The sequence below is a fragment of the Stigmatopora nigra genome, chromosome 17 (assembly GCF_051989575.1).
Source record: "Stigmatopora nigra isolate UIUO_SnigA chromosome 17, RoL_Snig_1.1, whole genome shotgun sequence".
NCBI classification, from domain to species: domain Eukaryota; kingdom Metazoa; phylum Chordata; class Actinopteri; order Syngnathiformes; family Syngnathidae; genus Stigmatopora; species Stigmatopora nigra.
In genome coordinates this window covers 10,668,510-10,684,053 of record NC_135524.1, presented here as the reverse complement: position 1 = coordinate 10,684,053, position 15,544 = coordinate 10,668,510, and the positions used below count along the sequence as shown (strand labels likewise).

The 15,544-nt window shown below is 41.7% G+C and overlaps 2 protein-coding genes across 6 annotated transcripts in view; one reads left to right on the top strand and one right to left on the bottom strand.

The window, feature by feature from the left end:
- Positions 1 to 158: 158 nt before the first annotated feature.
- Positions 159 to 14,512, top strand: LOC144210158 (uncharacterized). 2 transcript variants are annotated; one of them, XM_077736625.1, is made up of 2 exons: positions 159 to 3,678; positions 9,446 to 14,512. In XM_077736625.1, coding segments are annotated over exons 1-2 (2,190 nt in total). In that variant the 5' UTR covers positions 159 to 1,489; the 3' UTR covers positions 9,447 to 14,512. The 2 variants fall into 2 exon arrangements, 1 of the variants encoding a protein (XP_077592751.1); XR_013329314.1 differs by lacking the exon at positions 159 to 3,678 and adding an exon at positions 3,856 to 9,354.
- oclna (occludin a) overlaps positions 9,361 to 15,544 on the bottom strand; it is an 18,904-nt gene continuing 12,720 nt past the window's right edge. For all 4 annotated transcript variants that reach the window (XM_077736632.1, XM_077736634.1, XM_077736636.1 and 1 more), the window contains exons 7-8: positions 12,432 to 12,473; positions 9,361 to 12,365 (exon numbers count right to left, since the gene is read on the bottom strand). In XM_077736632.1, the coding sequence (XP_077592758.1) occupies positions 12,267 to 12,365; positions 12,432 to 12,473 (141 nt within the window). In that variant the 3' untranslated portion in view covers positions 9,361 to 12,266. The remainder of the gene's footprint in view (positions 12,366 to 12,431; positions 12,474 to 15,544) is intronic.

The following is a 15,544-nucleotide window of genomic DNA, read 5'->3' as shown; positions in this document are numbered from 1 at the left end:
ATAGGAAAGGCATTATACACAAATAGGTACTTAATAGTAAGTTAATAAATAAATACATAAATAAATATATAAATATGTAACTGTGTTGCTGATATATATATATATATATATATATATATATATATATATATATATATATATATATATATATATATATATATATATATATATATATATATATATATATATATATATATATATATATACATATACATATACATATACATATACACATATACACATATACACATATACACATATACACATATACACATATACACATATACACATATACACATATACACATATACACATATACACATATACACATATACACATATACACATATATACATATATACAGATATACATATATATGTGACAGGGTGAAGTAGTTGATGTTATACATGAGTGCAGGTGTTAAGTTAAAAAGGGACTCATGCCGCTTAGCATGCGTTAAACACACGGCGATGACGTAATGGGCACGCGCAAGTCACGCAGTGATTAACCAATGGTCATAGACCTTGGTATAGTATAATAACGGGCTATTCAGACATTTCTCTAAGTTGGTTTGAAATACAACAAAGGACCTGTCTGATTATTTCACCCGTCTTTTAAAGGTATGTTGCTTTGTTTTGAATAACGATTGAGTGTGAGATGTGCAAGAGGCAATAGTAGCGTGTGAGAAAGAACGTAATGCTTAGTGATGCTTGTTTACTTTTTTATGTGTGCGCGTAAATGTGCGAGTCTCGGGTATTGTTTACAGCAAGCTACCTTCGGCCGCTGGTTATTTACTTTTTCATGTGTGCGAGTAAATGTGCGAGTCTCGGGTATTGTTTAAAGCGAGCTACCTTCGGCCGCTGGTTGTTTACTTTTTTTATGTGTGTGCGTGAATGTGCGAGTCTCGGGTGCATTGTTTACAGCAGGCTACTTTCGGCCGCCGTTATAAGGATAGCATAATAAGTATGCAGTATATGACGGCCGGAACAAAAGGTAACAAGTTACAATACTCATAAGTTATAATCGTTTATGCAGCAAGTACATTGCTTTGGATTATAACGGGTTGTTAATATGTTACTATGTATATATTTGAGTGTTATTGTATATTATGTTTTGTGTGAATTGCTTTGATATAACTAAAGTTGGTTTGAAATACAACAAAGGACCTGTCTGATTATTTCACCCGTCTTTTAAAGGCGAAATACTCCCACCCCGTGGAAAATCACGGGTACAACATTTTTGGAGGCACCGCTGGGATTGCTGCTTAGATGACCAGTATTCACAACCTGACTACTGAATGCTGAGCCAGCAGAACCAACCACATCCAGGAACAAGACAGTGAGGAGAGGCGTTGTGGTGAAAAGGTACGTGAAGTTGGCAGAGTACTCGTCATCTGAGGCAAGTAGAGATCATCAGAGAGACGGTAAAAACGTGCCAGTTCAGTGCTCACACTTTTGCATCATAAACCAAACTCCTACCGTGTTGAGAAAATGGAAATGGAACGGGAGCAAGTACGCATAGAGGTAGAAGAAATGTTGTACAAGCTAACAGTTAATGACCTGTTAGAAATATGTGATTTCCTTAACATAGGGAAAACGAAACGCATATCAGAATTCAAATTGTTGGGTCACATCGCTAACCACCTGGAAAGGAACGAACTCAAAGACGAGGACAAAGGTATGTCTGAGTTGTTAAAATTAAAAGAGGGGATAAGGATGTTGTATGAAGACAGAAGACTGGGGTGGCAGAGACTTTTTGGGGCAAAGCAGGCAATAAATAGTGAACACTTGGCCTCTCTTGAGCGCGAAAAAATTCTCAAGAGGGACCTTGAAGCCATGAAACAAGAACAAGCTAAGCAAAGAAGAGATTTGTTGGAGCAGCTCTCTGCGAGAAATGAAGCTATAGAAAATCAGCGGTACGAAATTATAGAATTGAAGGACCAGCTTGACAAAACAGTCGGCTGTTTAGCAAAGGCAGCAGCAGATGTGGAAGCAAAAGAATTGAAGCTTTCATCTTATGAAGAGGAAATAGCCCGACAGAAAAAACTCTTGGCGCTAGAAAACTTGCATACTGATGAAATCGTTCATTCTAAAGATCACATCATCAAAAGACTGGAAGAGGACATATCGCAACAGAGAGAAGCCTTTCAGAAAAAGATTGACCATCTTGAACTTCAGTTTGAACAAGCCGAGCAGCAGAAAACTGATGAGATTAGAATTCTACAAGAAGAGCAAAAGGCTCTGGAGAAACAGGTAGACATGCTTGTTGCGGAGAAGGAGAAACTTTTTCAGACCAAGCAAGCAACAGAAAGAGAGAATATGGCATCTCTCCAGAGGGAGGAAGTACTGAAAGAGGAGCTTGAATTACTGAAGCTGGAAAAAGTTACATTCTTGAAAGAAAGGGAACAAGAACAGGCGAATGAGAGGTTAAAGATAGAATCAACAAGAGCTTTGACCCAATATGGTAGAGATACTGACAAGTCTCCCCTTGAATGTCAAAAATCTAGTGAATCAATTCCTACTCAACAGACCAAGACGAGTAGATTCCCAGAGGTCAAACCAAAACCAGACATTCGGACATCAAGAAACGTACAAGCTAAACCTCTGAACGCAAAAGAAATGAGCTCCTCTTCAAATCTTAAATCCACTGGCAACAGGACAAATGAAACTGAACCAGAACCGACGGAGATACAGAAATCGAATTGGAAGGAGCCTTCGAATAAACTTGTGCATGTTAACAACTGTACCCATTATGATGTGACAGGTTATTCACCATTTTATCTACTGTTCGGGAGTTCGCCGAGGCTTCCAGTGGACATGCTCTTTGGACTGTGCAACAGGTCCGATGCAGATGGACAGCAGGACTATGTGGAGAAATTGAGAAGAGGGATGGAGGAGGCGTACACCATTGCCACCGAGAACGCACGGAAAGCGGCAGAAAAAGGTAAAAAGCACTATGACACTAAAGTAAGGAGTTCTGTGCTACAACCAGGAGAACGCGTCCTAATAAAAAACCTGACACCAAGAGGAGGACCTGGGAAGCTCCGTGACTTCTGGGAAGATACAGTTCACACAGTGGTGAAGCAAATGGGATCTGACCTACCAATTTATGAAGTTAGGCCAGAAAGAGGTAAAGATCGTTCCAGAATTCTGCACAGAAATCTATTAATGTCTTGTGACCATTTGCCCGTTGAGATAACACCAGAAGAAGGGAAAATCGGCACGAGGACGCCGAGAAAGAAACAGCAGCCGGCATCTCATCAGGAGTCAGACGAAGAAAGCGATGACGAAGATGACTTCCACTATGAGCTACGCCAGCTAAATGAGAGAGGTACCCAAGAGATGGAGCCGGAGCACAGGCCACTGCCTGTGGACCAGACACACGAAGTGAGGGGCCCTGCTTCCGGACCAGTACAAGTAGAAGAGGACCATCAGTTGGAGGACCTGCCTGGTGAGGGAGCAAACCCTCCTCTTGAAGGTCCTAGTGCTGAACAGTTATCAGAGACTTTCCCGCCAACCGCCGTGACGGAACCTGAGGCGCTGACTGATGAACGGCCGAGAAGGGAGAGACACCCACCACGACGTACGACCTATGACCATCTTGGAATCCCCTCCTGTTATAGTACACAGTCACCGCAGGAGCGGCTAACTGTTTACCCTGCACCAGGAGTGGGCCCTTGGTTAGTACACCTGCATCCATATTACCTGCAGCCACCTTTTTTGTTTGGACTCCAACAAGCTTGAACCTACAAGGACGACGTGCATGATGCGGTCATGGACTGTCATGGACTGTCATGGACTGTCATGGACTGTCATGGACTGTCATGGACTGTTATGGACTGTTATGGACTGTTATGGACTGTGATTACTGTGCCATCCAGTAAAACGTGGACCGTACGAGTTGTGGATTATATTTGAACTGTGGCCCGTGCCGCCTGGACTGTAATGAGCATCGGCTCACCAAAGTGGAAATGTTTGGGAGCATATTAATGTCGGGACGACATTTGTTTTTGTGGGGGAGAGTGTGACAGGGTGAAGTAGTTGATGTTATACATGAGTGCAGGCGTTAAGTTAAAAAGGGACTCATGCCGCTAGCATGCGTTAAACACGGGGCGATGACGTAATGATTAACCAATGGTCATAGACCTTGGCATAGTATAATAACGGGCTATTCAGACATTTCTCTAAGTTGGTTCGAAATACAACAAAGGACCTGTCTGATTATTTCACCCGTCTTTTAAAGGCGAAATACCACCACCCCGTGGAAAATCACGGGTACAACATAAGCAAAGCTTCCCCTTTTGAAACACTTACCGAGTTACTAATTGAGGAATTTAAAAATTGTTTACCAGACCGCATAGTAGCCCACTTAAACAAGCGCAAGTTTAAAATGATGTCAGAAGCCACCGTTCTCACAGGTAACTACTTGCTGACGCACAAAAGCTTGTTTGGGTCTACTCGATCTGATAACCAGGGCTCTACTAACTCAAATCCGGGTAGGGCTGAAATTCTTGGTCGGACAGTAATGCCCTCGTGGCGGACAAACTCTGTCACGGAGCGTGAGACACGCAAGTGTAATTTTTGCCATCGAATTGGGAATCTTAGAATGGATTGTATTTCTTGGAAAAAAACATCAGAAAAAGGACCAGGTGAAATATTTGAACGTGAAAGAGACAGGAATGGTTCAGACTCTGAATCGGCAGTCTACAGTTTCTGATGTTAAATCGTCAGGTGACTCGAAGGACGTAGTCGATAAGGGGTACAGGCCCTATTTGTATAGTGGTTGTGTCACTCTCCCTTCAGATTTACGACAAGCTCGCTCGGCCCGTATAATACTACCACCGGCGCGAATCAGTCTCTGATGTTGTCTGGTATCCTACCTTTTTCTGGTGAGTCTGGCGCAGGTTCGAAAAAAAACAAGAAGTAGATTTATCAGACACCATGTTTCCACCTGAGTTGTTTGATAAGGCTGGTAACTTCATAACACAGTCCGCTGCGGCTCTAGCCTCTGAAAAGGGAGTTCATATGACTCGTGACGCTCTACTCGGTGCTCAGATTGAGGATAGTACCCTAAACAAGGGTTTTGAATATACTGTACCACCCGAAGTTGAGAAGACCATGCCGACAGCTTATTATGTTAATGATGGACTGCTCATGCAGAAGGAGGGTGACGAGGCCTGTCAAATAGTAGTGCCCAAACCATTTCGCCAGTCAGTACTGTCTTTGGCCCATGGCAATTTCTGGGCTGGTCATTTAGGAGTTACTAAAACCTATTTGTGCCTACCCAAGCATTTCTCTTGGCCAGGCCTTAAGAAAGAGATGTGTTCACGTTTTGCCACACTTGTGACCTGTGTCAAATGACTGTCAAGCCTGATAAAACAATCTCACCTGCTCCTTTACGTCCAATACCCATAATGGGGGAGCCCTTTGAACACATCCTAGTAGATTGTGTTGGTCCCCTTCCACGAGCCAAATCTGGCAACCAATAGTAACAGGCTACGTGCAGTCAACACCTTTTCGGAATGTGCAAATACAGCAGACAATCATTTTGATTATTCTATTAAAACCATGAATGTGGAGGTGAAAATTGTAAATCAGGGGCGTCTCAAAGTAGAAAAATTATAAAATTCAACAACTTTAAGACAATTTTACGGGTACTCATTAAACGCAGAGGCGTAGTCAGGGAGGCAAAGTACAATAGTGACCTATGTTGCTTCGAAACTATGAAAAAAAACACAGTACAGTACCATAAACTACGAACTTGACCCACCTTGCGTTGAACAAAATCACTTTCAGTGCCCTGAGTCTGGTGCCCACTGTTAGCTCCAGAGCTCCTCCATCACTCCCATATTAAATGTTCCTTTTATACGCACTCGGACTGACAAAACATCAGTCGCAACTCAGCTAATGTTTCAGCCTACTTGTGTGTGTGTATGTGTGTGTATGTGTATATGTGTGTCAGGTTTAGAACCATATACATTCAATAACTTCGGATCAGAGGTTGCACATGCAGAGTCGGCTTGATGAGATTTTCAAAGACTTCAGCTGAGGGAGGGGTCGGGAGTAGCCGGCGCTTGGAGATGAGTCCATCTCCCTGCCTGACCAGTTCAAATCCCTGCCTCCCTCCAACAGTTGAGCTGGTTTTATTAACAAAGGGCCATGTGACCTAGGTACAAACTTAAGGCGGGAAGAAGTAGACAAAGAAATGGGAGTGTCGTGATAGATGACACCCCCTTCACTAAAAGGTGTCATGATGGAAGTTTCCACTGGGTCATGCAAAATTCTATTCTAGTGACTACACCAGGGGTGGCCAACCAGTCAGAGACCAAGAGCCACATTTTTTACCGTGTTACCGCAAAGAGCCACATCACACAGATTTATTGTAAATGTCACACACCAGAATAGTAATGACATAAATTGACTCCTACAGTACTAACAGCACAGGCCAGTCATTATCAACAATGAACATTGTGTGCACTGTCTCACACAGACAAACTCTCAGTTCAACCAAGTCCACAAACAAAAATATAATAATTTACAATAGCGTTTTTCTTTTACTATGCATGTTACTTAGTGGGACTTCTGTCATAAAATCAGAGCCTATTTTTGCGCAACATTCGCTCCTTGTGAGCTGTCATTTATTATGAATGGCTTTTAACTAGCGCGCCCACCACGTGGGTGTACACCTCGCTCTCCTATTGGCTGCTCCCGGCTGAGCACTCTCGCCTTGGTCTGCCTCGCAGGGGGTGTGGCTTTTTCAGCCGACGCTCGATCTTTGGGATACTTTTTGTGTGCGCGACGCCGTTCATTGTCGCTTCTGGTTCAGGGGAGCTCTCCCACTCTGTTAAAAACGTTTACTCAAATGACCTTGCTCCTACTGGGAAACTTTGAGGTGTTTTCATCCCAAGCACATGCGCATTTGACGAAAATACCGTATTGAACTCAAGCGAAGCGCACACGCAAATAAAACACAAATACAAACTTTGATATGGACGTAAGAGCCGCATGAAACCGGGCAAAGAGCCGCATACGGCTCGCGAGCCGCGGGTTGGCCACCCCTGGACTACACTATATAAACCAAAAGACATAATAATAAGCATAAAATACATTCATACTTCATAATGTGTGTATGTGAGTGTATGGGTGTGTGTGAGTGTGTATGGGTGTGTGTATGTGTGTGTATGGGTGTGTGTATGTGTGTGTGTATGTGTGTATGGCAGACACTTCAGGTCTTGCAAAACACAGACAAATAGACTCAGGGACCGTTTTTTCCCCAGAGTCATCAGGGCTCTGAACTTGCACGAGCACAACACACAATCACTTCTGTGCAACAAACTTTCAATATCTTAGAATGTGCAATCCAGTGTTCCCTCACTTATCGCGGTTAATGGGGACTGGGACCACCCGCGATAAGTGCATTCCCGCGAAGTAGGGATTCCCCTTCAAAAAGGCTTAATTTGAATTTAATTCAATTTTTTTACCCCCCTGTAAACAGTACACCATATAGAATACGGGTAGAGAGAGTGAAATTCCTGTTATAACAAAAAAACTGTAAAATGTTGTTTCAATGTAATATTTGTATTTTTTTCCGAAAAAAATCTGCAAAGCTCAGAGTCCGCGATAGCTGAACCGCGAAGTAGCGGGGGAACACTGTATTTTAGAATTATCTTGATTACCCTACGTGCCTTTTTAAATTACTTATTTATGCTTTTACTGGGAAACATGCACTTTGTGGAAAAGCCCCACCAATTTCCCTATACACAGCTGTTGTTTAATGATTATAAAGGCTTTTGATTGATTGATTTGTAGTACAATTTTGAGCTTAGAAATGACGTAAGGACATGAAAGAAGGCTCATGTGACCAAAAGAGGAGGCTGTTGGGAAGGAAGTGCTTTGTTCAGGCTTGTAACAATTGAAAGAGGACGCGTTCAATGATTTGGTTAAGGGTTAGCAGCTCCTAATCCAAAAGCGTACATGTTTTCACGGTGTTTTCCTTTTGGAAAATATTTTAGGATTTTTAAAATTCAATTTAATTGCTTGATAAATACTGTATTTACTCACATAAGCATTGAAAATTGCATAAAAGTTTCAGAATTTTACAATTTCTGACATATAAGCCACGCCTCTGGTTCCCAATTTTCCGTCCATATAAATGGTTTTAAGAGGGAGTACAAATGTGTAACTTTGAAGGGAAAATCTTAAGAACAATTGTCACAAGTGGTATTTCTGAGGTACTGTATGAATCAAAAGCACATCATTTAGGTCAATGTCATAAGTTAATATGCTTGAAAATGCAAAATATCAAATTATTCTATTTGAAAAAAGAAAATAAGGCTATCTTAATTAGAACCTAATGCCCTTTAATTATAGATATATTTTTCTTACTAGAAGTTAAAAGGTTGTGGCAGCCATATCACTTTTAATGTCAAAATATCTTGATCTTTTGATGGCTAATTTTACTCCAATAGTTGTCACTTTCGAAGAAAAAATAAGTTGAATTTGTTTTATTTTAAAATTAAGGCTATTCTGCTCTGGCATTTCAGAGCATGTTCGTGACCGGACGTTTCGTCGAAAGATGTTGGCCCCTGGATGAGTTTAATAAGAGTTTAATATCTAAATATCTAATGTCAAAATATTAATAAGAGCAATCATTTAACACATCGGCTGCTGCCTATGAATGAGAGCACTCATTAACAGCTGCGTATGTCTTTTTGGTTTCTTTGGGCATAATACATAGTATTGGGCATAATACATAGTATTGGGCATAATACATAGTATTGGGCATAATACATAGTATTGTTATTTCCCAGTCATTTTGCTCTAATTTGAGTTTGTATAAGACCACATAAATTTGGATGGACGACTGACATTCTACATTGAAATGTGCGGTGCCAACCTTCAACTGAATTATTTATCCGTGGTATTCCCAGCAAGCTCTTTTCTCTAACATTCCATAAGGGGATAGCAAATTCAAAATCTGATTGGTGAAAGCATATCAGACATAGGCATTGTCGTCATCATTGACTTGACAAAAAGCCTAATAGTCATCATACCCTCAGCTGCGTATGACGAAATTGTATAGTGCTTCTCCACTGGTCCGCCATCCCAGGCAAGACCCCTTAACTGACATATTCAGACTTGTTAGCACTCCGCCACGATGGCAACAGGAAACACGAAAGCAACAGCTTTATTGAAACTTGTTTCATGAAGCAGAGGCCGCAGAACTGATTGTGAAGACCTCAAGGCAGATTTCTGACCCTGGCAACAAATAATGGCTGAAATGTGATTGGTTAGATGCTTAAATATGAAAACACATCTGGAATCAGCGCAACCAGGGGAAAAGCAATGAACGGAAGGTGACAGACAATGTGGAATTATTTAATACGTATTCATGGACAAAACATTATTAACATCAGTCTGATTCAGATATTTTTTCTATGCCAACAGAGACCTTGCAGGCCCTGACGGTGCACCACTGGTGGGAATACAAGAAAGAAAAGCAAGAAAGAAGTCGGGAAATGAGAACTGTGAGGCGGATGGACAAACCAGCCCCTGGGCCGCTCCTGTTATAGACAGTGCCATGTTGTGTCCAATACCCTCGTTGTTGTGACGACGACAGAGGGTGCAGGCCCCGCCCCGAGCACATCATGTATCTACAGCAGTTTGGACAAACTTGTTCCTAGGTGAACAGGGTATTCCATTTTTTAAAAAGTATCATATTTTCACACTTAGGGCGCACTTAAAAGTAAAAGAAATTCTCCAAAATGGCCGATGCGTTCAATCCGTCAGTGCATTTGGTCTGTGCATTAAACTCAATTTTTGTATGGCCCTGACCGCTTGAGTGATTGGTTTTGTATCTTGCCGGCGCGCTACTTATTGCAATAAACCCAGCGGACTTCACCCTAAAATTAGCCTCCCCGTGCATTAAGAGTATTACGGTAAATCCATTCAAAACATCCCAGGGGAGTGGCAAGGCATCTTACTTCCGTGTGCTCGCAGCGTTTTTAACCCTTAAAAAGACTCAATACTTAAAGAAACGGTAGAAACAGCATATCAGAGCTATACAGAGGAAAAGCCTGGCGTGAATGACAACAGTATACATTTGATAGCTGGTTTCAACAGTAGACTCTCTGTCATGTTGTCAAATGTCCGGCGACCAAACGTCCGAGTAACGTAGAAACAGCATATCAGAGCTATACATAGAAAAAGCCTGGCGTGAATGACAACACAATGCGGGTGTGAACGCTTGGAAAAAGGACTGAAGCCATGGATCGAACACAATATAACAGCTTTGCGAACTGATTGCTAATGGATGGCTAACATTTTAGTTCAGGCAGGCAGCGTCGCATGAGTCACGCGACGATTTGGAATGACTTGTCGATGCCGATATAACAGAAAGTAGAATCAAAGACTTGGGAGTGATGGATGTCGCACAATGGATGTTACCATGGATTGTGGATGACTGGGCTGAAGTGTCGGTCAGCACTGCTCGAGCTTTCGCCAAAGCTGGAATCAAGTTCCGGGAATACACGACTGACAGTGGAGCCTAGAATGTTAAACGCTGAGCCCTTTATATCAGAGTGTACCTTTGACCCTAATAAAGCAGTATCAAACTTATTTTTGCTCGTGCTGTCTTTAAAAAAAAAAAACACGCTAGTGCCAAACCTAACATACGCTAGCGGATAACAAAACACGCTAGCTGATGGCATAACATATGCTAGCCTAGTGTCATGATAGCGCCCTATTGGACGAGGCGTCCAATGTATTGACAAAAAACGAAAATATACCCGCAAATGAGACTGCGCCCTATTACATGGTGCGTTTTATAGGTGTGAAGATATGGTAGTCGAACCTTGAGATACGACCGCTCCACCTTACGACATTCTTGTCTTACGACGAAAATTTAGATTGAAAAATTCGCCCGAGATACAATCAAAATTTTGTGATTCGACCAAGCCAGGTGGCCAAGGCACTGTCTTTTTTTGCATCTCTTTCGTGTATAAAATATTTCTACAACCACTCCGCGGACTTTGCTTTTCCCCCCCCGCGTTGGGTACATCTACAGGTAAACAATATTACTACAGATCGGCAGAGTTCTGCAAAGAAAAGGCGTTGACAATGGACACGAAATGCGAAATAATTGAAAAATGAGTGGGGTACATGTTACTAAGCTCGCTAAGCAATATGAGAGGAATACGTCAAACATTTCCACCATCCTTAAACAGAAGGACGCATCAAGACATTTGCCTTGATTATCGCTGAGGAAAGTTACATCCCTCAGCAAGTTTTCAACTGCGATGAAACTGGTCTTTTTTTGGGAAAAAGATGCCCAGGCGGACATTCATCGTGGCAGAGAAGAAGGCATTACCGGGACACAAACCCATGAAGGACCCCTTCACGCTAGCGTTGTGTGCTAATGCGAGCGGTGACTTTAAAATTAACCCGCTACTAGTGTACAATGCTGAGAACACGCGTGTCTTCAAGAGACCTACAAGTGATGTGGCGCGCTAATTCTGAAGCTTGGATTACACGTTTTGTGAGGATATTTGTGTGCGTCATTTTCAAAACATTTCTAAGGGGAGGCAAGTTCCTAAAAACGCTTGAAGCATTCGTTTTCAGACTCAGGGTGGGGTCAACCCATAAAACTAAGGTAAAAAAAAAGATTTAAAAAAAGTTAGAATTCAGTTTTATGTGAAGTTACGAGTGCGTTGTTGCCGTGGATATTCCCCCGGAACAGCCCCCACCTCCGCCTCTGTGTGTGTGGTTCTCTCGCCCCTCCGCCAAATGTGTCTAATTTTACATCTATTAAACACATTTTATTACTATTAAACCACTCGTTATTTATTACTTTGTCAATATATGGCAAATTAGAAGAAACAGAACCCATTTTCCAATCCAATATCCTGTTTTGGGATTTTTTTCAGAGGGTTACAACGAATCAATTTGTTTTCAATTCATTTCAATGGGAAACGTCCGCCAGAGTTGCGATATGCTTGTCATATGATCACAGTCTCGGAACGGATTACGATCGTAAGTCGAGGTACCACTGTATATAACGTTATTCAAAATAACCCAAAGGACAAAAAAAAAATTCACCCAAAAATGTTTATATACTATTCAAAGTTAGCTTGTTATAGTTTTTCATAAAGGTAGTCCCCATCTTTTCAGAAGAATATGACTGTTGGATTATGAGAGCCCAACCTCACTAAACAAATATTTGACTGTTGTTGAACTGGTGATGATGAGCCCGTGATGTCATCAGAACACCTCAGCCTCTGTGGTCGTAGTTGCTTATCATTTTCTTGATGTGATTGAGTTTGGCCTTTAGGTATTTGCTTCGTCTCTTCCAGGTACGATAGTCCGAAGACTGACAAATACAAAACATTAAATGCTGAGTGATTGGTTACGCAAAGATGGCACTCTCTTGTCGTACCTTTTTGAAGTCCTTGGTCCTGTTGTACTCGTCCAGAGCATCCTGTAGGAAAACACATGGAATGTGATTTTTGGGGCAACAACGTGTTAGAGAAATGAGTCTGAAAGAATTGGTACTCGGACGTTTGGTCGCCCGGACGTTTGGTCGCCCGGACGTTTGGTCGCCCGGACGTTTGGTCGCCCGGACGTTTGGTCGCCCGGACGTTTGGTCGCCCGGACGTTTGGTCGCCCAGACGTTTGGTCGCCCAGACGTTTGGTCACCCGGACGTTTGGTCGCCCGAACGTTTGGTCACCCGGATGTTTGGTCGCCCGGACATTTGGTCGCCCGGGCTCTCAAAATTGTATTCACCTGGGTGACCAAACGGCCGGGCGACCAGACGCCCGGCAACCAAACACCCGGCGACCAAACGCCCGGCGACCAAACGTCCGGCGACCAAACGTCCGGTCACGTAAATAGTTTTCCCACTTTCGTTAAAATGTGAACGACCTTGCAGCTGAGCAACCCGGTGGGGCGAGTGGTTAGGGTGTCAGCCTCACAGCTCTGGGCTCCTGGGTTCAAAACCAGGCCACGTCCACCTGTGTGGAGTTTGCATGTACTCCCCGGGACGACATGGGTTTTCTCCGGGTACTTCAGTTTCCTCCCACATTCCAAAGACATTCATGGTGGGCTGATTGGACACTCTAAATTGCCCCTAGGTATGGGTGTGAGTATGCATGGTCTCCAGCACCCCTGCAACACTTGTGAGGGTAAAGAGATTCAGAAAATGAATAAAAAATGTTTTAATGTACAGGGCGTACGGGTGTGTATTAAAAGCGGGTCCACTCGGTTCTGGTGGGTCCTTTTGCACAGGGAATGTGTCTAAAATTTTCTGGAGTATGATTCCTGGACTTACCAAAATACAAAGTAAAGGGCTTAGAGAAAAATACCTGAAAATGCCATGGAACACACTTCTATTTACACACTTTCATTATTTTAGGCAATATATATTCCAAATGATTTCAATGATTGAAAGATTAATCTCAATGTTTTCTATGCTGGTGTAAATTACAGTATTTTACAAACCCGTACGCACTCTAGACTGGTTTTGAATTGACGGGACACTTCCACCTGATGGACAAATAATTTAACTGCAATTGGGTAGGGGAACCGGGTTAAAAGTGCATTTTTTACTGGGAAATCAAGCACCTTGGGCTCGGTTCTAGTGTCTAAAAATCGCCAGTACTTTTATTTATTCTGTGGTATTCTTATTTATTCATTTAATGCTGTTTTGGCTGGATTTAGTCATTTTTGTGAATTTTGGGGTTAATCGCCATTGACGTCCATGGCTGTCTTTTACCAGGGAAATCACTACCATGGACTCGGTTTAAACTTCCAAAGAGCTCCAGTATCTGTATTTAATTATTAAAGCTTAATTATTAGCTTTCTGCGTGATTTTAGCACATTTTTAAATATATTTTTATTAAGCAGCAGCACCATATTTGAACTTGTGGTAGTTGTTTAATTGATAACTCTTTGGAGTTTGAGATACGCAGAAATATATACCTGTTAAATACATTTTAATTTTAAATAATTTCCCAATATTTTAGGAAATATATATTCAAAATGATTTGCTGAGAACCTTAATTCAAAGATTAATCTCAATGTGTTCTATTCTGGTGTAAATTACATTAGCTACTGTTATAACTCCTTTTTTTCTTCTGTCATTATAGTACTCAATGTGTTTTAATCTGGTGTAAATTACAGTATCTACTGTTACAACTCCTTTCTTTGTTTGGCCGCGAATAAATGTCCTTGTTATTCTAAATGAATGTTGTTATCTGTAACTTGTTATTCTAAATCAATGTTGTTATCTGTAACTTGTTATTCTAAATCAATGTTGTTATCTGAAACTTGTTATTCTAAATCAATGTTGTTATCTGTAACTTGTTATTCTAAATCAATGTTGTTATCTGTAACTTGTTATTCTAAATCAATGTTGTTATCTGTAACTTGTTATTCTAAATCAATGTTGTTATCTGTAACTTGTTATTCTAAATGAATGTTGTTATCAGTAACCGGCCGAGTTTGAAAAATGTATACACACACACAACCGGGGGCAGGGCGAGCACGTCGGCTAAATGTTCTTTGGCTAGATAGTCGGCCAGCCAAATAGTCGTTCGGCCAGATGGTCTATCGGCGAGTTGGCTGTCGGCCAGATGTCAGTCGGCTAAATGTCTATCGGCAAGTAGACCATGCGCCGTTGACAAGTGCAGTGAATGAATGGGCTCTTTAACTGCCAATTGCCCAATGAAAATGAATTGGACGCCCATTGCCGTCAATGGCAGAAAATGAGTTAACCTCACACACTGACTTGTCTAAGCTTTTCTGTGGAATTTTGTCTATTCAATACTGGCAGATTCTTCAATGGACAGCACAACAAACTGACCAGAGGTGCTACTACAACATGAAGGCCATGTGTTCATCAGCATTGGTTTGTTCATTTATTGTTTGAATAGGAAACTACGTTCATTGGAGAAAAGCCGGCATTAAACAACATTCATTATTGAGCATTACATAGGAAATAGACTGAATTATTGATTCCCTAAATCATTCTCTTACTGGTCAGTCAGCACCATGGACAGAGGTCACATCTGTTCAAACTGGACAGATGACATCCGAACCCCCCTGATGCTGCTACACAAACTCAAGAGACTTCCCTAGAAGGCAACTTTTCTTGTGTTGCAGTAGCACCTCTGGCCAGTTTGTTGTGCTGTACGTTGAAGAATCTGCCAGTATTGCCTGGACAAAATTCCACAGAAAAGCTTAGACAAGTCGGTGTGCGAGGTTAACTCATATTCTGCCATTGACGGCAATTGGGCAATTGGCAGTTAAAGAACCCATTCATTCACTGCGCTTGTCAACAGTACATTTCAACCAGAGGTTCCACTTTCAATGGATTGGTCGTCTGACAACTGCATTTGAACTGCACTTGAGTTTGAGTTAGATTTATTGGATAAAGGGACTATACAAATTAATGAACATATGTAAATATGTAAGATTATAGTCACATGTTAATTCCCTTTGTGAAATCAATTAACCCACCCCTGCTTTAATATGCAACCTCTTTTTAAAGT

Bases quoted from the DNA above. Each gene is read 5' to 3' on its own strand.
- LOC144210158 (XM_077736625.1), top strand. From the start codon at position 1,490: ATGGAAATGGAACGGGAGCAAGTACGCATAGAGGTAGAAGAAATGTTG.